Source organism: Cladophialophora immunda (genome assembly GCF_000835495.1).
Source record: "Cladophialophora immunda strain CBS 83496 unplaced genomic scaffold supercont1.5, whole genome shotgun sequence".
NCBI classification, from domain to species: Eukaryota; Fungi; Ascomycota; class Eurotiomycetes; order Chaetothyriales; family Herpotrichiellaceae; genus Cladophialophora; species Cladophialophora immunda.
Window position 1 is genome coordinate 2,979,887 of NW_015622545.1, and position 20,187 is coordinate 3,000,073.

At 54.1% G+C, this 20,187-nt stretch overlaps 6 protein-coding genes across 6 annotated transcripts; 4 read left to right on the forward strand and 2 right to left on the reverse strand.

Annotated features, from left to right (window-relative positions):
• Positions 1-545: 545 nt before the first annotated feature.
• PV07_09194 (uncharacterized protein) lies at positions 546-3,098 on the reverse strand. The gene has a single exon (XM_016396426.1). The coding sequence runs from the start codon at positions 1,877-1,879 to the stop codon at positions 869-871; it is 1,011 nt and encodes a 336-aa protein (XP_016246282.1). The 5' UTR covers positions 1,880-3,098; the 3' UTR covers positions 546-868.
• Positions 3,099-3,394: 296 nt separating this feature from the next.
• PV07_09195 (uncharacterized protein) lies at positions 3,395-3,934 on the forward strand (the record flags this gene model as incomplete). Its single annotated transcript, XM_016396427.1, has 1 exon — positions 3,395-3,934. The coding sequence occupies one exon, from the start codon at positions 3,395-3,397 to the stop codon at positions 3,932-3,934; it is 540 nt and encodes a 179-aa protein (XP_016246283.1).
• A 1,374-nt stretch (positions 3,935-5,308) lies between these two features.
• On the forward strand, positions 5,309-9,433 carry PV07_09196 (uncharacterized protein). The gene has a single exon (XM_016396428.1). The coding sequence runs from the start codon at positions 5,596-5,598 to the stop codon at positions 8,863-8,865; it is 3,270 nt and encodes a 1,089-aa protein (XP_016246284.1). The 5' UTR covers positions 5,309-5,595; the 3' UTR covers positions 8,866-9,433.
• A 1,058-nt stretch (positions 9,434-10,491) lies between these two features.
• On the forward strand, positions 10,492-12,789 carry PV07_09197 (glutamine synthetase). Its single transcript, XM_016396429.1, has 6 exons — positions 10,492-10,740; positions 10,821-10,862; positions 10,967-11,059; positions 11,528-12,032; positions 12,092-12,487; positions 12,553-12,789. Exons 1-6 carry the CDS (start codon positions 10,738-10,740, stop codon positions 12,606-12,608), a joined length of 1,095 nt encoding a protein of 364 aa, XP_016246285.1. The 5' UTR covers positions 10,492-10,737; the 3' UTR covers positions 12,609-12,789.
• A 2,510-nt stretch (positions 12,790-15,299) lies between these two features.
• On the forward strand, positions 15,300-18,689 carry PV07_09198 (uncharacterized protein). The gene is made up of 5 exons (XM_016396430.1): positions 15,300-16,134; positions 16,185-16,516; positions 16,569-17,160; positions 17,218-17,588; positions 17,671-18,689. Exons 1-5 carry the CDS (start codon positions 16,023-16,025, stop codon positions 17,920-17,922), a joined length of 1,659 nt encoding a protein of 552 aa, XP_016246286.1. The 5' UTR covers positions 15,300-16,022; the 3' UTR covers positions 17,923-18,689.
• PV07_09199 (uncharacterized protein) lies at positions 18,310-20,129 on the reverse strand. The gene is made up of 2 exons (XM_016396431.1): positions 19,887-20,129; positions 18,310-19,836 (listed from the first exon to the last, which is right to left on the reverse strand). The coding sequence occupies exons 1-2, from the start codon at positions 20,062-20,064 to the stop codon at positions 19,106-19,108; spliced, it is 909 nt and encodes a 302-aa protein (XP_016246287.1). The 5' UTR covers positions 20,065-20,129; the 3' UTR covers positions 18,310-19,105.
• Between the last annotated feature and the right edge of the window lie 58 nt (positions 20,130-20,187).

Below are 20,187 nucleotides of genomic sequence, written 5' to 3' on the forward strand. Positions count from 1 at the left end.
CTCGGACCTAAGTTCCCGCATCTTGCATCAAGGTCGCCTTACGACTCGAGTGTTTGCAAGATGCGTCCCCTTAGCCGCAAAATAACTTTTCCCCAAGGGCCTTTAGCCGACCGGAGGAGAGCCGAACGACCTTCCTCAATCAGAGCCAGGGTTGCCATCTCAGGGCTAGGCAAATGAATGGTCCGCCATCAACAACAATATCTCGTATATTCTTGATTTGATGATCCGTTTTGAGTTTTTTTTTTTTTCGTTCGTGGTGCACCCCACGTCCCGCGATCGGGGTGCCGCATGGCGCAAAGCTGAATGGCCGCGACCAGGGGAAGACGCTTGCTTCGTCAAAAGCGGGCTGGGCGCGGGTTCATGAAAAAAAAAGAAAAGGGCTGAACGACGATCATTCTTGCGGTGAGCATCCACGCCCTTCCACCATCCATGCGCAACTAGGCCCGGGCCTGACCGGAGCAAGGAGATGTGGGGACTCGGCAGTTCTGATCAACCCGAGATTGTCCACGAAGGGATGGGTTCTGGAAGATAAGGAAAACGAAAGATTCCAAAGGTACGAGTCACTTCCTTGTATGTTACGGGGGGTATCTTTTCTTGGTCCTGGATCCACAGCGTTCGCAGAAGGGAGAAGAAAAAAAAAGGATCAGTGGTGGGAGCAATAGTCAGACGGACAGGCAAGCGAACACCACCACACCCCATGCGTCATTACTGCTCATTGCCATCGCTTCCAATCGTCTCCTCGTAATTCCAACTCTCGAACGAGCCCTAAATCGACACTGACTCGTCGTTCATCTTGCAACGCCTGTGCGCACCACTACAAAAGTTCCATCAACAAGGCGCCGGCGCAGGGAGTCAAACAGCCGAGCCATCACGTATACCGGAGTGACACGGGTGGGTGTGTTTCATCGGGCGCCTGAACCAAACAGATAGGCACCTCCTGCTGGTGCTCTCTCGCCTTTGTGGCTGACGTGCGGTGCTGGCTGTCGCTAGGCTTCCTGTTAAGCGAATTGCTTCTTGATCCCGACCCCAGCGCAGGCTTAGAGTTTAAGCTAGCCCTGGAGCCGCCTCCTCGGTATCGGTCTGAATGCACATGTTGGGGCCAGGCACTGCTGTGGTCTCCCGAGCCATGGCTTCGAGTAGTGGGACCATGTCGACTGGCATAGCCTTGTCTGCTTCCCCGGGAGTAGCTCCGCTCGCTCCGGGCATACTGCGCGATCTTCTCCCTCTGGAGCTGCTTGACGAGCATGCAGCGCCTGATGTCACGGAGGCTCACCAGCAACAAGGCAAAATGCAAGATCCACACAACCGTGCCGAATGTGATGCCGGCAAGTTGGAGGCTACCGATGTCGTAGAGCGTGGGCTCACATTCCCGAGCAAAAATATTCAGCATGTTGCAAACGAGGATCCCCGACTGCGTGTGGACTGCGGGCTGCCAGAGCCGAAACAAAGAGCCGTAGCCTGCGAGGAACAGGGCTGGAAGAAGGCTGAGCAGCACAAGCATGGGGGCGCATGTGTGGATGATCAGGGAGGGTCGGGAGATCGAGGGGCGATGACTCGAGTCCCCCGTCGATCGTGAGTTCTTTTGCATGCGGCCCTGAAGCAGGACAATCGCGTGATAGAGGAAGGCGAATACCAGGGGTCCGAGAGGCATGCCATCGGTCCAGTCGCCCCGGTTAGGCCCTGTATTATGGAAGAAATTGGCGTTCCATCGGGGGATAGCGGCAGAAAAAAGTGAAAGGGCGATCAAGCTGGCCAGCAGGCTCACGAGATGCAGTGCTGTGATGAAGCGTCGGCGTAAGCGGTAGCGACGACTAGTGGGTGGCGGTGAGAGGTCGGCGGGGTAAGTTGAAGTCAAAATGAGGGTTTTGGAGCCGAGCATCTTTTCTAGTCGACGCTCAAGGTGCTGACAGGTGTCGTACTTCGTAATAAAACCAATCTCTTAATGCAGGCGTGGAATGGGCGTCAGATCGTAAAAGTCGTCACGAGGAAGAGAAAACAGGAAAGTCTCTCGCCAGCGAGATTATTCGAGGCCAAAGAGGCAAACCAGTGCAGCAGATTCCACTGCGCAAGTCGTCAAGCAAAGTGCGGTCAAGAAAAAAGCAAACAAGAGAGGGGGAGAGAGAGAGAGAGAAGGGACAAGAAGAGTAGCAGTCGGGCGACGTTGCGGAATTCATGTTGTTGATGTGTCGCGCCCTGTATCAGAAGCGTGCCTGGATTGCAAATGGTCGCGCGATGATCCTGCGACGCTTCATGAAGGAGGTTGTGTGAACTGGAACAGGTCTTGCGAATCAGAAGGCCCTGAAGAAGTGGTCTGGGCGATCATGAAACGATATACCGAGCAGGGGGCGGCCTAGCGTTTCGCTGTCAGCCTGACCCGTTGACCGCCCGGGCAGCGATTGGTGAAAAAAGTCCGTGCTTCCCAAGATGGCTTCAACGGCTCAACGGCAAAGGGGACGGGGAAAGCCCATCGTGTCTCCGTCAAGCCAACCCCCAAGCGGTCTACGCCATCAGCCGGGCTCCTGAAGGGCTCTAGCTTCCTTAAGCCTGAACTGCTCGAGGCTTGGGACCTCCCTGGCCATCCGGCGCCGCATACGGGTAACCCATTCTGTTGTAGGCTGGCTCACAACGGCTAGGAACCCGATTATGGAATTCCTCTGACAGTGTCCACCGTTGCTCCCTGGCTGCTTGGCACGTCGGCGGTGGGGCAGAGCCCAATTGGAGGGGCAGCTTTTGGTAAGAGGACTCGCAAAAATGCGTAGTGGGAGAATAGTGCACTTGGGCAGGAGTGCCAGTGCAGAAACTTGGTCACCGTGACAAGCGACGGCTATGTCCTTTCCTCCGGAATTCCAATTTGGAGTCAGGCTGAAAAGACATCGAGGGTCCTGGGTCATCCATTGTAGGCCGAATTCTTTCTGTGTTGTCCATTTGCTGACCTCTTCCCTTCTGTCGTACCGCTGGACTCGCAGATTCCGATTCGACTTCGATATGAGCACAACGCCCATCAGGCTGCGAGACTCTCCCGCTCAAGTGCAGGAAAAGCTTGGCCTCAGTAACCGACAGTTCGACAACTTCAAGAACTTTGCCCGAAGAGTCCACGGCGAATACTGTGCCGCTCATCCCAATTCCAAATGGGCCGATGTCAATGCGGTCTGGACCGCCGTGCCCGAACGAGAGAAACTCGATGTCATTCGCCTGATGTACAACCTGTGTACCGAATCCCACCTGTTCCCTCCTACCACCGGACGAACCGTGATCGAAGCAGGCATTGAACAGAGGCTGCATCAGGTGCGGCGTACCTGGCAGCAGACCTCGAGAACAAGGACGAGACCGTCAGCACAAGGGGATGATGGTGGATCCTGAAGATGACCACACTAGTGCACTGGCTTGACGGTATATGCCCGATACATCTGAGCAGTCGCAGCATCCAGTTACGCACTTCTTGTCCGCGACAACCCACCAGCATCAGCTGAGACCTAATTCCTTCTGCGTCACACGAGAGATACCACGTGCTCTCTCCGCGGGAAAACCGCACGCAAGAAAGATGAGTCCCACCGAAAAAGTCAGTGGAGGAGCCTGCAGAGCAGTGGGTGGAGAATCGAGCATTTCCAGAGGAAGAGGCTTTCTTAAATACTCCGGCCTTCAGCCCTACCATAATCAGAATGACCGTGCATTGTTCAATCCGTCCACGCACATCGTGTGTGCCGATGACGGTGAGGCTTTGGATTCAGGCAATCAGGATGCAGAAGTCGATTGCACTAGGCTGTGTCGCGACTGGGCCGGATGCAGGAGGACTGAAAAAAGGCTTATGGTTGATGGTAGGAAAGGCCGGTTTGGCCAGCAAATGTGGCCCGCTCAGCCCAACTCTGGGATGGACAAGGGGCGCCAGGGCGGAAGATGGTGGACTCAGGGGGGTTTTGGCTCTACCTACTCGTAAGACTGGGGTGTGGGATTGGTCTAGGTGATGGTGGCTATGGTGTCGCGGCCGATCCATGTCGACTTGTGCTGCAGCTCCCTCAAAGTGTCGGATTTTGGCCGGGGCCCGGGCTGAAAGATAGATGCTCTATCGTGCCATGACAATAGTCTTCGTAAGGACAAAACCTTGGAAGGTTCTTCCAAACCACTCCGGAACTTTTGGCTAAACTTGTTACGTATCGCAATCCCCGTTGACACTGTTTTGAGTTTCCCCTTGCTGACGATACGGTAGCCTGAAGCTTGGAGATACTCTCAGTCGCGATTGTGATAATAGTGGCCACTAATTGATGGCTTCTTGCAATAAAACCCTGCCTTTGTGCAGAGCATTGCCGTGTGGTCGATGCCTCAGGCTGATCTGCTTGAGTTGATGTCTTCTCCTCTGCCATATCGCCAATGGCGTTAAGCCGTACCGTCCTGAAGTGGCCCTGACGGGGAGTACGAGGCAGTAACTTCTGGGTTGATGAGTAGTCTTCTCCATCCTGAGGTTGGCAGGTGAATAACAGCGTGCTTCAAGGTAGGACCAGGTATGAAAAATTATCAGGAGGACTTGAGGACTTATCTTTAGTCGCGGATCAAAGGAACCTTTTCTCTCAGACTCCGTCATGCATTCTAGAAGAATTCGACAGTTCTTCCCGCTACCCGCTGGAGCAAACCCTGATCTGGAAGCGCAGGATACCGTGATGGAAAGGCCCGTCTTAGCGAGGCAAAGGAAGATTGGTGGTTGGTTCGGGTGTGCGTCTGCGAGTGATGGGAGGATCTGGCCTTCAGGGATTACTGTGGCCCTCCAACGAGAGTGCCCCGTGGGATTCTGGGGGTGGCTGTTCAAAGCTTCTGTCGTTAGGTAAGTGAACTGTTCATCTTTCTGCTGGTCGCACCAACTTAGCCACAATGATGAACCGCCTCCCGCGGCTCGTCTGCGTTGATTCGGTCCTGCAATGGGCATGTTTGAGGCAAACACAAAAGGTGACGGAAGATGCGATTGCAATTGCCTTGTTGAATCATCGAAGCAGCTCGTTGCCGCACCACGCGCGGCCAGACACCAGGAGTGAGCTCGGAATTCTAGATGAGCCTAGGATTTACTCTCACTGTGAACTGGGGAGGGTTTTGTCGGGGGCTGGCCCTCATCAGCAGCCCCTCTTCTTTTGAGGGCGCCGCAGGGTTGGGTGTGGGGTCTCTCGCTTTCTCTCTTTCTCACGGGCGCACCACCTACTGCATGCAGTGGGCCGAAGCGCCCACCAGCCTCATGACGCAAGCCCAGTGAGGTCACTCCCGCCAGGTACAAGTTACGAGGTCCCTACCGTTTCGGCGACTAATATTAATGCTCTAGGAAGCATTACTCTGTTGCCCGATTCAATCTGCGTCAAGTACCCAAGCCCCCTCGTTCGTCTCCTTTTCCATCTTGCCTCCCAATTGCCGTGGTTATGGCCTAAGCTATGCCAATCCCATCGTTATACCCTACTTGACGGAGGTTGGCCGCCAGGATTTCTAGGTCAAGAAAGTTCAATATTGATGGCTGCACCCATTCGTTGCGTCCACTACAAATTACACCCACGGCACCTCCCGACGGTCACTATGCCTTGCAGGCCCGTTTGAGTCACTGTGAAGGCCGTCGCAACACCTCAGATGGCCCAGATGCTCGCGCCTTTGGCATCCTCCGCTGTCGACCACGAGACCAGCCCTACTTTTGACCCTCCTCCCACTTCATTTCCCTACCCCAAACGACCGAGATCAGAGGACGATTCTCGCGAATGCTCAGACACTACACTCCACAGTGTATTGCATGCACAGGATTCAGTGAATGCCAATGAGCCGGAACAAGACCATGAACAGAACGGCAGCGTCGAAAGGCCACGCCTTGCTTCGCGTAAGTTCGAGACCGAAATTGTTCGCCCTATGTTCTCCAGGACACCGGCACCCGTCAGACGGCACCGGTCAACGGTGAACTACCCTATTCTACAAAGCGCTGAATCTCGAACTTCCTCGAGCGATTCGGACACGTCGACCTTATCGGATGAAGACAACCTAGCTGGTTTGCAAAGAGCACAGACACAACCCGCTCACAATGCGCTGTCCAAATCCCAACTCAATCGAGTGCGGAAACACCAGAGGCCATCACATCTCAAGGTGGGAAATGAATTCTTTCAGTCGGAAGGGAGAATTGCCAGAGACGGAAGGTTGAACATCTCAGTCAATGAAACGACTCAGACAGGCTACCTTGCCAAAGCGCTGGGCGCAACCATCCGACACCAGCTCGGTCCTGACTACCAAGAGGAGGCGAAACTGGCGGACCAAGCCAAGGCCGATTTCCTCAGAGACAAACACAACCTTGTCATTCCTTCAATGAACATAGTGATCATGGTTATTGGGAGTCGTGGCGACATCCAGCCTTTTCTGAAAATCGGGAAGATCTTGAGGGACAAGTATAACCACAGAGTAAGGATTGCCTCGCACCCAACTTTCAAGCAATTCGTCGAGAAGGAGGTCGGTCTCGAATTCTTTTCCGTGGGTGGGGATCCTTCAGAATTGATGGCATTCATGGTGAAAAATCCCGGGTTGATTCCGTCCCTTGAGGCTGTCAAGTCTGGAGAGATAGGAAAAAGGCGTGAGTCGATGTATCAAATGTTCCAAGGATTTTGGAGGGCATGCATCAATGCCACCGACGACGAAACGGACATCGCCAACCTGGAGATGATGCGCTCGAAACCGCCTTTTGTGGCGGATGCTATCATTGCCAATCCGCCCTCCTTTGCACACTATCATTGCGCGGAGAAGCTGAGTATTCCTCTGCACTTGGTATTCACCTTTCCTTATTCCCCCACGCAAGCGTTTCCTCATCCCTTGGCCAACATCAAGGCATCAAACGTTGATCAGAGGTATACAAACTTCATGAGCTATCCCTTGGTCGATTTGATGACCTGGCAGGGACTGGGCGACTTGATCAACCGATTCCGTGTCCAAACTCTAGGTTTGGAGCCTGTCTCGACTCTATGGGCTCCTGGCCAGCTCTCTCGTCTCAAGGTTCCGATAACATATCTTTGGTCACCAGGCCTGGTTCCGAAGCCTCGTGACTGGGGCCCAGAGATTGACATCGCAGGCTACGTCTTCCTGGATCTGGCGACATCTTATAATCCTCCAGAAGACCTAACTAAATTCCTGGAGAGGTCAGACAAGCGCCCCATTGTCTACATAGGCTTCGGGTCGATTTCGGGGATTAGCGACCCGGTAGCATTCACCAAGATGGTGTTCGAAGCCGTCGAGAAGGTTGGCGTTCGTGCTGTGGTTAGTAGGGGATGGGGAGGTATGGGTGATGGAATGGAAAAGCCCGATGGTATCTTCCTGATTGACAACGTGCCCCACGACTGGCTCTTCCCTCGCGTCGATGCAGTGGTTCACCATGGTGGTGCTGGAACCACAGCTGCAGGACTGAGATTTGGCAAGCCAACAATGATTGTCCCCTTCTTTGGAGACCAGCCATTCTGGAGCGCAATGGTCGCAAGGGCAGGAGCTGGTGCCAAAGATGCGCTTCCCCTCAAGAAACTCGACAGCGACAAGTTTGCCGAGGGCATCCGCCAGTGCCTTGAACCCGAGGCCAAAGCCAAAGCGCAAGCCATCGCGAAAAGTATTGAGGAGGAAGGTGATGGTGCAGAGAACGCTGTGGACTCTTTTCATCGACACCTGGATCTCGATGGTCCACATTCATTGCGTTGCGGCATCTTTCCAGACCATGTCGCTGTTTGGGAGGCCAGGCATACAAGCACGCGATTGTCGGCACTAGCAGCAGACCTACTGGTGGAAAGTAAACAGATCCACTGGTCGGACTTGGAGTTAGCCAAAAACCATGAGTGGACCGACTTTCAAGGACCTGGGGAGCCGATTACGGGCGCGGGCGGTGTGCTCGTTCAAGCCTTCCAAGAGGCATGTCATGGGCTTATGACGATGCATGAGACGGCAAAACGAGACATCAAGCATTACGAGAAGCGCAGAAGGAGACAAAATCAGAAGTCAGCGATCGAGGGACTGATCCTACCTGGACGGATTGCAATGGCCACACGCGGCACCTCTGTCGACGAGCAGAGGAAAGAACACGCGAAAATCATGCGCCAAGTCAATTTCCACGGCGAGGCAGAGCCAGTGAAGTTGCCCTTTGGTCAATCCAGTCTCAACAATGACGCCGGTGGGTACGCCCCCAAGCTGTCTAGGACCACGACGATGAGTTCAGATCGGACTTCCCCAATGGTGGTGATCTTGAAAGACGTTGGGAGGGGGATTGGTCACTCTAGCAAAGCCATCGCGGCACTGCCCTTGCAAATGTGGAATGCCCTTGCTCTTGGATTTCACAACGCACCCCGGTTGTATGGTGACAAGACCGTCCGGCCTTCTCCCCAAGGTATCAATGGATTTCGCACGGGACTGAGGGTCGCGGGCAAAGAGTTTTGGCTCGGGATCTACGACGGGGTGACGGGCGTCGTGCGGATTCCATACCTCGAAGTGCAGGAGGATGGCCTGTCTGCTTTGCCCAAAAGTGTTGCGCGAGGCATCGGCGGGTTGGTGTTGAAACCCGTTTCCGGGGTGCTCGGACTAGGGGCGTATACCGCGAAAGGAGTGCACAATAGTGTTCGGCGACGAGTACGAGACACCCAAAAGACAGAACGATGGATCCGACAGGCGAGGGTCGCGCAAGGGCACAGAGAAGCTCAAAGGTTGCAGGAACGGCGAACAAACAGTGGCTCGGAGTCGCCTCAAGCACACTGTCCCATGCTGCCCGACCTTGCAGAGGCTCGCAAGCACGCACTGCACCTGTGGACAACATACGAGAAGGACAAGGTGGCAGAGGAACGAGAAAAAGAAAAGCGACTCCTTCTGCTAAACAAGACGCGTGGTGGAAATACTTGATGGGCACATGCTCAAGGTGGACTTGCACCATGCTTCCCACTGCCCAAGCGACACGCTCTTCCAGCCCCTCCTCGGTTCAAAGTCCCTGACGATCCAAAACCTCATTATGTCATTTACGTGATTGTTCAATTGCCGGTCATTCACCAATCAGGTGTCGGCGATAAGCTGCGGAACAGGCGATGCGGGGAGACGGAAAGAAGAGAAGATGGAGGGGCTGCATGCGGGCGTAACGCCACAAATCATGGCTTCGGATAGTGGGAGTTGCGTTCTTTTTGTTGCTGGCTTGACGATACCCCATTCTGTTAGATGGTTTTGTTTTGTTCATGCCACGGCCAGGTCATTAGAGGGACGGGGGACAGGACCTACACGTACACCTCGCTTAGAAGAACAAAATGAGCAAAGAGACGTAGGCCCTGACTTGGAGAAGGTGTTGGCGGGAGGAAAAATTTTTTTCCAGACAGGCGGTAGGAGCTGGATTGGGTACCCGAAGTGCTTTGGTGTTGGCTGCTGCAAGGTACAGGGAGCCCAGAACCTAAGGCGCGAGAAAAGGAACCAAGTAATACATGGCTAGTAATTCTTACAACTCTGGTCGGATGACAAGGACAAACCAGACGGCAGCCCGTTTTCCTGCAAGTCACCAGATGGCTCGTGTTGCGTGTTTTTGTCGCTGCACACCCCGAACGGCAAAGACGCCTGAGGATGGATTTCCCACAGGTCGTCGCAGTTGGGAAGCACGGCCACCAACGGGCCTCTCGGGTTGATGATAATGCGACACCGTCAGCAGCCCACGGGCGGTTCATGCGAAAAGGCGGAGAGTCGATTCAGGGTGGAGATGACTGCTTGCTCGAGAGCTGCTCACTCGTCTCGCTCGCCTCCGCAGCAACTGGGAGCTGGATCTGGAATGTCTCGTGCTACCTGAAGCCCGAGACAAAGGAGGAAATGGGGAAGAATTGGCATCTGAGTCGGATTCCTTGGTCTTGCTGACAGTCCAACCTAGATGCTGGGCGGTCACAGTCGTGATGACTGCGCCTTGAGGGCTGCTCGTCATCGTCGCTCAGAGGCGCAGTGAGTGACATCGACGCCTGCGTCTGTGCTACGCAGGTCTACGCAAGGAGGTTGGCGATTGCGTGAAGGGTATCCGATCGATTTTTTCCTTATCTCGAGCTTCTCTGTAGCTAGCAGACTAGAGCCAATTTCTTCCAACCCTCAGTGGACGGGAGGATCAGAAGATGCGAGCAGCTCCAGTAGAGCAGAAGTGTCTCCCCCTCATCTCCCATCCCTACTCTACATCATCTAGCTAGGTAGTGAGCCATGGAAGGGTGGTGATCAAGGGCTGGACCCTTTGGACTCAGACTGGCTCCGGGTCGAAGCCTGGGATTTTCCCAACTGTTCAAGCTGACGAGTTTAGCAACGTGCCCGGCTGCAACATGAGTGGCTCGTGGCTCGTGGTCGTATCAGCTCGGCTCGTCATGGGCGACCAGTGGTGAGAGGCCCAATGCCACTGGCCTTTTTGGTGGGGGAGGCGCAAGCGGGCATGCCCAAAGCCCCCCGAACAAAGGCCCCTCCCACCCCCCCAAACTGCGAAGCTGCTGCAGGTGGCAGGCTACATGCCGCAGGCTGGCCCAGGGTGCAAAGCAAGCCATACGCCATGCGGCAATACCATGGCTCTTTGTGACATTTATTTATTTGCTTGCTTCTTCTTTGTCCTCCCTGTTATCGCTCCTCCTCCTTCACTTTCCAACATCCTTTCTCCTCCTCCTCGTCCTCCCTCCTTGTTCACTCTTCAAACTACAATCACCAAGAACTTTTTGTTCTCCTCTCCTCCCTCTATACCCACATTGTTCAGTCGGATCACTTACTCGTCTATCCACCATGGTGAGTCCCCCACCGTGCTTGCGGCGAGAGCCTCACCACATCAACTGGCATGTCTCATACGGACTGACACTCTCTTCTAGGCTGGCGACGGTGAATCTACCATTGTTTCCAATGCCGCCAACGTGAGTTTCCCTCACTGCGCTCCTCCGTCTACCCTCCTCCCCGCCCTGCGCCCAATGCGCCAAACGCCATCGATCAACCGAATAATCACTGACCTCTCTTACAGTTGGCCAAATACATGAAATTGGACCAGAAAGGCAAGGTTCTCGCCGAGTACATCTGGATTGATGGATCCAACGGCCTTCGCAACAAGACAAAGGTAAGCACATCGTTGTCGATATTTTTGTCTCACTGTGCCTCGATGCCTCCATCTGGTATTTCGACACGAGACCTGCCATTGCCACGCCGGGCGCGCTCTCTCACCAAATCCCGCCAAAAACCCAAAAAGTCCCGAAACGAGAACGCGGCTGCTACTGTTCTGTGGGTAAGGGTGCACCGCCGGGCTGGGAGACCCCACGTTGGGAAACCTGGTTGTGGCGGCGTCACACTCTAAATGGGCGTGGCTTATCCACCACCGCCCTCGACCCCTCCGAGGCTGCGCCGCCCACCTGAATTACCACACGCCAATCGCCATCCACCCGATCTCGGCTTCTTCTAAGGCGACGTCAAACCACCCTTTTACCCGCGCCATAGACAGCGCGCATTCACACGGCTCCACCGGAGAATTGACACATCGAAATCCGTGGTGACTTGCAGAAATGACCACAGGCTGACTTGAAACATCCAGACCCTGAGTGAAGCCCCTAAGAGCGTCGACGATCTTCCCGAATGGAACTTTGACGGCTCATCCACCGGCCAGGCTCCGGGCGACAACTCTGATGTCTACATCCGACCCGTGGCCATGTATCCCGACCCAATCCGTCTAGGCGAAAACATCCTGGTTATGTGCGAGACTTGGGATCCCGATGGAACGCCCAACAAGTTCAACTATCGCCACGAGGCAGCGAGGTTAATGGAGGCCAACGCCAAGCATAAGGTCTGGTTTGGGTTAGAGCAAGAATACACCCTCTTGGCGGCCGACGGCTGGCCGTACGGCTGGCCCAAGGGTGGATTTCCTGGTCCCCAGGGCCCATACTACTGCGGCGTTGGCACTGGCCGTGTCTACTGCCGTGATATTGTGGAGGCACACCACAAGGCGTGCATGTACGCTGGTATCAATATCTCCGGTACCAATGCCGAGGTGATGCCCGCTCAATGGGAGTACCAGGTTGGTCCTTGTGAAGGCATTGACTGTGAGTTGCACGCATCGGTCTGGACTATCGCGAGAACAATGAGCTAACAGGATGTACAGTGGGTGACGAACTCTGGGTCTCCCGATGGCTCCTCCACCGTATCGCTGAAGAATTCGGCGCCAAAGTCTCGTTCCAACCCAAGCCTATCCCTGGCGACTGGAATGGAGCTGGTCTTCACACCAATGTGTCGTCTAAGGAAATGCGTGAAGAAGGTGGCATGAAATTCATTGAAGAGGCAATGAAGAAGCTCGAGAAGCGCCACGTGGAGCATATCAAGGTCTACGGTGAAGACAACCACCTGCGTATGACTGGCGCACACGAAACTTCCAGCATTGATAAGTTCACCTGGGGTGTTGCCGACCGAGGATCGTCCGTCCGCATTCCCCGAGCCTGCGCCCGAGAGGGCAAGGGCTACTTTGAGGACCGACGGCCAGCATCCAACGCTGACCCATACCGTAAGTCTCAAACGCTTTGCAGGTCCATCATCGTTGAGCGCATCGCTAATCTATTTGTGCTACAGAGGTGACGGGAATGATCGTTGAAACCTTGTACGGCTCTTTGCCCGCCGAAAAATGATTGTGAAGACCGTGAGAACGACGTTTACTCATAGTATTCGATGATGGGACAAGACAGAAAGGCAGGATTGAGGGCGGAGTTATCAGTGAACGCAGTTTGCCAAGTATGACGTGCTTCTTACAATCTTAGAACGCAAAGAGAGATGTTGAGCTAGAGATTCAATGTCATGAAAGTCCAACGATGCGGTATTCCATATTTGTCTCGTTTCGTCATAATTGTGAAGACCGTGGTAGAGACGTTTCCTTATAGCCTTCTCAAGCCTCACGCTCAATACCATCCGCGGTAATCCGTTGCATACTAAACATCGCCTACATAAACGTAAATAGATATTCCTCTCAGATACTCCGTAGTAGCTCCTCGGTCAGAATAGGTTCGTAGACCTCAAATTGAGCTCGGATATCCCTGGATTGTGGTTCTACTAACCACACGTGGTAGGATAGCATCAATATATGTTCGCCGTTGGCAGCTTCGACATATATATGCCGTAAATTAGCCTCGAAAGTAGAGTAGTAGGTGATGAACTGGTCAAGGTCGTATCTACCGGTAGGGTAGCCCCAGATCAAGATGGTATTTAAGTAGGCGTAAAGGTCCACTAGGGTAGCTTTTGAGAGGACGGTACCGTATCGTTTGTTGAATTGCTGGATGACCCAGTCGGTCGTTGCCCTCCAAGGCAAGGCGAGTATTGTACTGTCTTTAGCGGACGCAAAGCTCGATCTTAGATCTACTGCCACTGGGAATAGCCGGGCAGCTCAAATACGGGCTAAGCGCGCCTGAGCAGCGAACCGCCACACCAATGAAGACGGGCGGAGGAGCTTTGGCAAGATGGCCGAGGATTGGTAGGAGGAATTCCGCCTCGTTTTGAGTGTGATGGGGAACTCCTCTAGCTCTGGAGTTCCGGAGGAGTCGTGGCAACCATTTGGCTGTTCGCTGCACAGTTTAGCCTGGGATATTCTATATCTTGCGGACCGGACCAGACTGTCGTCAACCCCCCATGCGTACGGCCTCGCAGGTGATCCTTTCTGACATGTGAGGGCCACCAAACTCGATCGCCTGGAGCTTCCTGGAGCTTCCTGGAGCTGAGGGCCGCGCTCACAGTTGGCGGAGGGAATGCAACCTCGTCCCGACCCTTCTTCGTTCAGCGCTGAATTGCGCCATAATAGTCTCGGCTTGCCTCCTGTGGCTGCTTGACCCCTGTTGGACGAGGCTGGACAAAATGGTGTCCAATGGAGTCTCACTCTGCCTGGCGCCTTTTCTCTTCGAGCCGTTCATTGGGTGACGGAGCTTACTGCTGGCCAATGCTCAGGGCGATATCCATACCCGTATACCAACTGATAAGAATTGCAGTGGCCGCATCTGAGAGATTTTGAGAATGTGCTCAAACCCCTCCTTGGGCTTGCTTATCTTATTGTGCTCCATTTGATCACAGGTGAGGGTCAACCCCCCAAGCGACATTGGCGAGCAAAAATTCTCGAAGCTCGATGACATCCAAGAAAATTCCTTTGGAGAGCGTGACTTTGAGCGTCAGGGTACAGGTAAATCCCAGTCAGAGGCTCCAGAATGCCACTTGGGCCTCTGGGACGCATTAGCTCTCTGCAAACTTTTTTTGCTTCTTTTCTCCATACCCCAGGTATTGCTTTGTCCGGCAGATGCGCGTGGAGATCTTAGACGGTCCGCTCGCCCGCTCAAGATATGCCTTGACAGAGCTGCCCTGGTGCTGAACGTGGAGATGCTCGATGGGTAGATCATCTGTTCACGTGCTTCTGACGTCAAATTCAAAAATTGGAGATTGTTTCTGCTCGGCTAAAACAGCAGCGGCAAGATGCCCCAAAGTTGAAGTTTGGGCCCTTGCATGACGCTAATTCGCCTCTTGCAGGGCCTATCCCTGCCGCCGGTTCTGCACGAAAATCACGTAACTCAGATAACACTCCACGCTCTTATTGGTTGTCTCTAACCTCTATCTTTGAATTGCTGGTCGATAAAATGAATAACACACTGATTGCCAGATGCTGGAACTGGTCGAGAGCGCTGCAGCACCAGAAGCAATTCCCCTTGACTGCCGGCATCCTTAAGAACCGTCCTTGGCATTACGAGACACAAATCTCTCTCAACTGAAAAATTTTCTCTTCGTCGTGTGTCATGGGCTGGTGGTTGAGCAGGCCAGGCCTCTTGTTCCTTTTTCCAACAGGGTGTCACTCCCAGTCCTGCCGATATCGGGCAAAGTGTGTTCTCGAGTCAACCACCAGTCAGTCAGAATGTCTGTCGGTCAGTTTGTCAGTCAATCTGTGAGGGCCCCTGCAGGGGAGCCTTGCGATCTGCTGAGAACAATGGGATATTTGCAGGCCAAGGCTTTGGGGGGTTGGCTGGGCACCTCTCTTGCACACATGTCTCTGATAACAACGGCAGCCAACCACTCACCACAGCACAACATCATCAGGCTGGGCGTCTCGGGCCCCAGAGCCGTCGAGTCCGTATCGACTTCTCGTGTTGCCAAGACACCAGAGATGCAGATACGGATCTGTTTTCGTCATGGTCATCCTGCATTGTTTTCTTTTCCTCGGTCCCGGGTCTGCGCTCCTGGTGCTAACTGCAAAAGACTAACTCGCCACTAACGCACATCGCAAACTAGCTACGACAACCCCACAAATGTCCAAACAAACCGCAATCCGCAGACCACGGCGGGCGAACTATCCAGGCACCCAAGAGCTCGCCATCATACACACGAGGAGGAGAAAGGCAAAGAGATGGGAAAAACCCCTCAAGCACCTCACCACATCAGCCCACGGACACACACGGACACAATACCAGTGACCACCGCTGAGCAGACCTCTCCCAGCACCCAGTCAGTACCTGTGACGTGAGGTCCACTCGATCGCCGTGACCCTTGCTCCATCGAGAATTGTCCCAGATGCAAGAGCTCCAAACGTCGTCGCTCCCACTCTGCTGACCCATGACGCGCTCCGAACTTTTCCCACCCCATCCAGATGTCCACCGTCAACTGTCCAATGTCCTTCAGATCATCTTCTGTTGCCCTTAGCTCGGTCTTGTCGTCTTTCCCTTGCTTCTTCAAACACACCCTGGCCCCTAGCTGTCTTGGAAGACTGCGTCCGTCCCGTGGTCATCTCTCTTGTCTCGTGTGCTTGTCAGGGCTTGGTGGTTCCTATCTTTGATGTCGTTTGCCCTTATCATCGCCACAGCAGTTTCGATATTGCCTCCCCCTGCCCGGAAGAGTCTTGGAAGTCCCTCTTAGGCTGCTAACTGTTGGCGATTGCTTCTGATACGTCGCCCGACTGCATCCTCTTCTCGCGACGAGGTATATATTTCGAACTGGCCCGCCCGAGAGTTTGATAGCCTCGAAAACGCCCTCCTGAGGCTCTCTTCCTTCACAGAACCCACCTCAACTCCGGTGCCGTCACAATGTCGTCGAGTGGCATCGCCAACTTCCTCCCTTCATATGCCTCCTACAACTGGACTGGTGCACCGGCCGACTATTCTTTAGCCACAAATGCGAGAACAGGAGGAGACTCAAGTACGTCTCGTGACCACGTCCGGACAGCGGACCCTCTGACCAATGTGCAGGGACGGAGAATCTAAACAAATGGTACCAGTCGGGCGATCAGGCATATATCATCCTCTCATCATGTCTGGTGTTGATCATGGTGCCGGGCCTCGGCTTCCTCTACTCGGGCCTCGCACGACGAAAGTCGGCGCTGTCATTGATGTGGGCTTGCATGGCGGCCGGCAGCGTGATCAACTTTCAGTGGTACTTTTGGGGTTACTCACTCACCTTCTCCCCGACCGGCCAAAGCGGCTTCATTGGAGATCTGGTCCATTTTGGACTGAAACGGACTCTGGGCAACCCCAGTCCTGGCTCACCTCTGATTCCTAGTCTTCTATATTCTTTCTACCAGGTGAGCCCCCTTCGCCCTCCACTAGTTGGCAGATCTGATGAGTGAACCACAGATGCAATTCTGCGCCGTGACCGCCGCAATCGTTGCAGGTGCTGTGGCAGAGCGTGGCCGACTGATGCCTTTCCTCGTATGGACCTTCCTCTGGGCCACCCTCGTGTACAACCCGATAGCGTGCTGGGCATGGAACGCTAATGGATGGGCATTCAAATACGGCGTCATGGATTACGCTGGAGGCGGGCCAGTCGAGATCGGCTCGGGCATGTCTGCGTTGGCCTACTCGATGGTTCTGGGAAAGAGACAGGAGAAGATGATGCTCAACTTCCGCCCCCACAACGTTTCGTTCATCCTCCTGGGAACAATCCTGCTCTGGTTTGGCTGGCTGGGTTTCAACGGCGGTTCCTCCTTCGGAGCCAACCTCAGGGCTGTCATGGCTTGCTGGAATTCCAATCTGACGGCCACTTTTGCCGCGGCGGCTTGGGTCCTGCTCGATTTCAGGCTGGCTCGGAAATGGTCTATGGTCGGCTGGTGTTCCGGTACCATCTCTGGACTTGTTGCCGCCACACCCGCGTCTGGTTACCTTGAAACGTGGGGCAGTGTGGTGTTGGGGATTGTTACTGGCATTGCCTGCAATTTTGCCACCAAGAGTGAGACTCGCTCCAGATTCCGTACCGCCCAAGACATCTGCTGACCTTTGTTTCTAGTCAAGTATTGGATCCGCATCGATGACTCTATGGACGTGTTCGCCGAACACGGCGTTGCCGGCATGATTGGTCTGATGTTCAACGCCCTTTTTGGCGTTGACTATGTTGTCGGTCTCGACGGCGTCAACACGGGCGTTCCCAACCCCGAGACGGGCACTGGCATCGGCGGGTGGCCCATTGGCAACTACCGCCAATTCTACATCCAGCTCGCTTACGTCCTGGCATGCACGGGCTATGCCTTCGTCATGAGTGCCATCCTGGCGTACATTGTCAACTTCATTCCGGGCCTGCACCTGCGGGCTTCAGAAGAGGCCGAACTGCTCGGCATGGATGACGACCAACTCGGCGAGTTTGCCTACGATTACGTCGAGGTATGTCTTGCCCCCCAAACCCAAGAAACTCCCCCCAAAAACAAGTTTCCATACTAACCATCCCTTTTTCCCTGCTTTACAGGTTCGCCGCGACTATTTGGCCTGGACGCCGCAAAACCCGGACCAGAACGGTATCGACCCCAACATCCCTAAGGAAAACCGCTACGGCATCGGCGAACACTCGGACATGATCCGGAAGGCTGCCAACGTCGCCTCACCGGGAGACTCGACCGCGGCCAGCTCGCGCAGTCAGCATGATCTTCCCGCCCAGGGCGACCGGCACGCCGTCAGGGCCGAGGATGTAGAGAAGGCCGCACACGACCCGGAGGCATAAAAGGAACCGGATTGATTAAACCCTGTTTCTGGTCTCCGAGTGTCTCTTCGTCTGGTGCTCTTCTGCGCACGGCTGTGCTGTTCTGTCTCTCTGGGTACCCGGCAAATGTGCGCCTGTGCGTATTTCGGCTTTTTTTTGGCGACTTCGAAAGTCTCCTGCTAACTAAGTTAGCTGGGCTGGCTGAGCTGTTTGGAATGACTGCGTGAGCAAAGAAAAGACGGAAGAAAAAGATCCCTGCATACATGCACACTGTGCACCGGACACAAATTTCCTCCCTTGGAGCGTTGCAAGCGAAAGCGAAAGAGAAACGGAACGAGAAAAAGTGTTTTCTAAAAGAATTTACACGATCTCTATATCACGAAAGACGGGCTGGAGTATAGGATACGGATAGGTTCGATGTTGAAAGCGAGTACATTACCTTGGCCTGACTGCATTTATTTTGGGATATATTATAAAAGTATACAAGAGTATGCATTGTATGATCCAAGTGAGGAAGTTCGGACAAGTCGGGAATTTGTCACCCTGTTTGGACGAGCAGGCTCAAGTCTGCCTCATGTGAGTGAGAGAGTTCGTGTATACTCGGAAGTCCTGTGGGTCTAGGGAGGTGAGAAAATACGGAGGAACGGTGTGTTGTAAAGGCGAGATGCGAGTTGATTTGACTTGTCTCCTGAAAGACGGTGTCTTGATACACCCACCGACCGAAAAAGCAATGGGCAAGGGCGCTGCTATCAACACATGCGAGCACATATAAGTATTGTACATGTGTGGTGGTACATTCCTTGTTCTCCTCTCCAACAGCGCCCTGCTGACCGGAATGCCTCGCCGTTGAGAATAGTTTCCTTCAATTGCTGCGGATGCGCGCCGTCGGGGAAGTAGTGGTCTGCATGTCACCCAGACAGAGGCACATCCAAGACCGCAAAGGTCGGTTCGAGCAGTCGGGTTGTCGACTTGAGAAATGCTCATCAACCAATAACCCCTAATCGACATTGTGTTTCTGGGGATAGGGCTGGCAATTGGAATGGCGATTCAGGTCGGGCCTCGTTGAGCCCTGCTTGACATCCATCTCTTACAGAGGCAAACGTTGCTTCAACGTGGTGTCGCACCTTCTCGGAATCTTTGCTTGGACTGTTCAAGCAGAGAATAATCGCAATGTCGATGCCTGGTGTTGGCAAGCAGGAACAGCTTACAGTGGCTTCACGCCTCGATGGATGCTGGCGATGCCTCCCGTCAAGTCTTCGTAGCCCTGTCCTGGCGTGACAAATCCGGCTGCTTCGATCATCGACTTGAACTCCTCTTGCGTGGGAAAGCGTTCGATGCTTTCCACGAGGTACTGATAACTGTCTCGGTCCCCAGCGACCAATTGGCCGATTAAAGGTATCGCGCCAAAGCTCCATCTTTTGTAAACGGAATTGAACAACGAGTTGTTGACGTGGCTGAACTCGAGACATGCAAAAACGCCGCCCGGTTTGAGGACTCGAAAGGCTTCGCGGATCGCCGCGTCTTTGTTTGTGAAGTTGCGGATCCCGAAGGCGACCGTATAAAGATCGATGGAATCCGACTCGACGGAAGGCATGGATTCGGCGTTTCCCTCCATGAACGACAGCCGTCCTGAATTCCAATACGGTGTTTCCTGAGCTCCTTTTTGCCCTTCGGCCAGCATATCCGCATTGATGTCTGCAATGGTGACTTTTGTCTTGAGGTCAAGGTTCACGTTGGTGGCGTGGTCAAGCATGCGGAATGCGATGTCGCCGGTGCCTCCCGCCACATCAAGGATATTCCAACCCTTTTCGCTGGTTCGGCTGCCCGGGTTGAGGCTGCGGACGAAATAATCCTTCCAGAGGCGATGAATGCCCAAAGACATCAGATCGTTCATGGTATCGTACGAGGATGCAACGGAGGAGAAGACAGCACCCACTAAAAAGGTATAAGCACTCCGGCTATGATAAATGGGTTGTAGACGCTACCTCTGGCCTCTTTTTGTGTCTCCGAGACGGTCTCGAAACCGAAGTGAGTTGTCCGTTCATTTTCGCCAGGGAGTTGCTGGGGTCGCAGCGAACTCGTAGCAAGGAATCGCCGTGCCGATGTAGAGCCAACACGGTTGCCTTGGAGGCCGTAAGGCCTTCGGGAGAACGTGCGAAGCATTTGTTCCAGCCCAGAGGCAAGCCTGTGCTGTGCAACTTCAATCACCAAGGAACTGGGAGCTCCATACCAATTTTCGCGAGTCTGCGTTCCAAAAAGAGTCTAGTTTGCACGGGCCCCCAAACC

Bases quoted from the DNA above. Each gene is read 5' to 3' on its own strand.
- PV07_09196 (XM_016396428.1), top strand. From the start codon at position 5,596: ATGGCCCAGATGCTCGCGCCTTTGGCATCCTCCGCTGTCGACCACGAG.
- PV07_09199 (XM_016396431.1), bottom strand. From the start codon at position 20,064: ATGCTTCGCACGTTCTCCCGAAGGCCTTACGGCCTCCAAGGCAACCGT. The intron at 19,837-19,886 runs GTAGCGTCTACA...ATACCTTTTTAG, and splicing joins GACACAAAAAGAGGCCAGAG to TGGGTGCTGTCTTCTCCTCC.
- PV07_09194 (XM_016396426.1), bottom strand. From the start codon at position 1,879: ATGCTCGGCTCCAAAACCCTCATTTTGACTTCAACTTACCCCGCCGAC.
- PV07_09198 (XM_016396430.1), top strand. From the start codon at position 16,023: ATGTCGTCGAGTGGCATCGCCAACTTCCTCCCTTCATATGCCTCCTAC. The intron at 16,135-16,184 runs GTACGTCTCGTG...ACCAATGTGCAG, and splicing joins GAGAACAGGAGGAGACTCAA to GGACGGAGAATCTAAACAAA. The intron at 16,517-16,568 runs GTGAGCCCCCTT...AGTGAACCACAG, and splicing joins TTCTATATTCTTTCTACCAG to ATGCAATTCTGCGCCGTGAC.
- PV07_09197 (XM_016396429.1), top strand. The intron at 10,863-10,966 runs GTGAGTTTCCCT...CCTCTCTTACAG, and splicing joins TTGTTTCCAATGCCGCCAAC to TTGGCCAAATACATGAAATT. The intron at 11,060-11,527 runs GTAAGCACATCG...TGAAACATCCAG, and splicing joins GCCTTCGCAACAAGACAAAG to ACCCTGAGTGAAGCCCCTAA.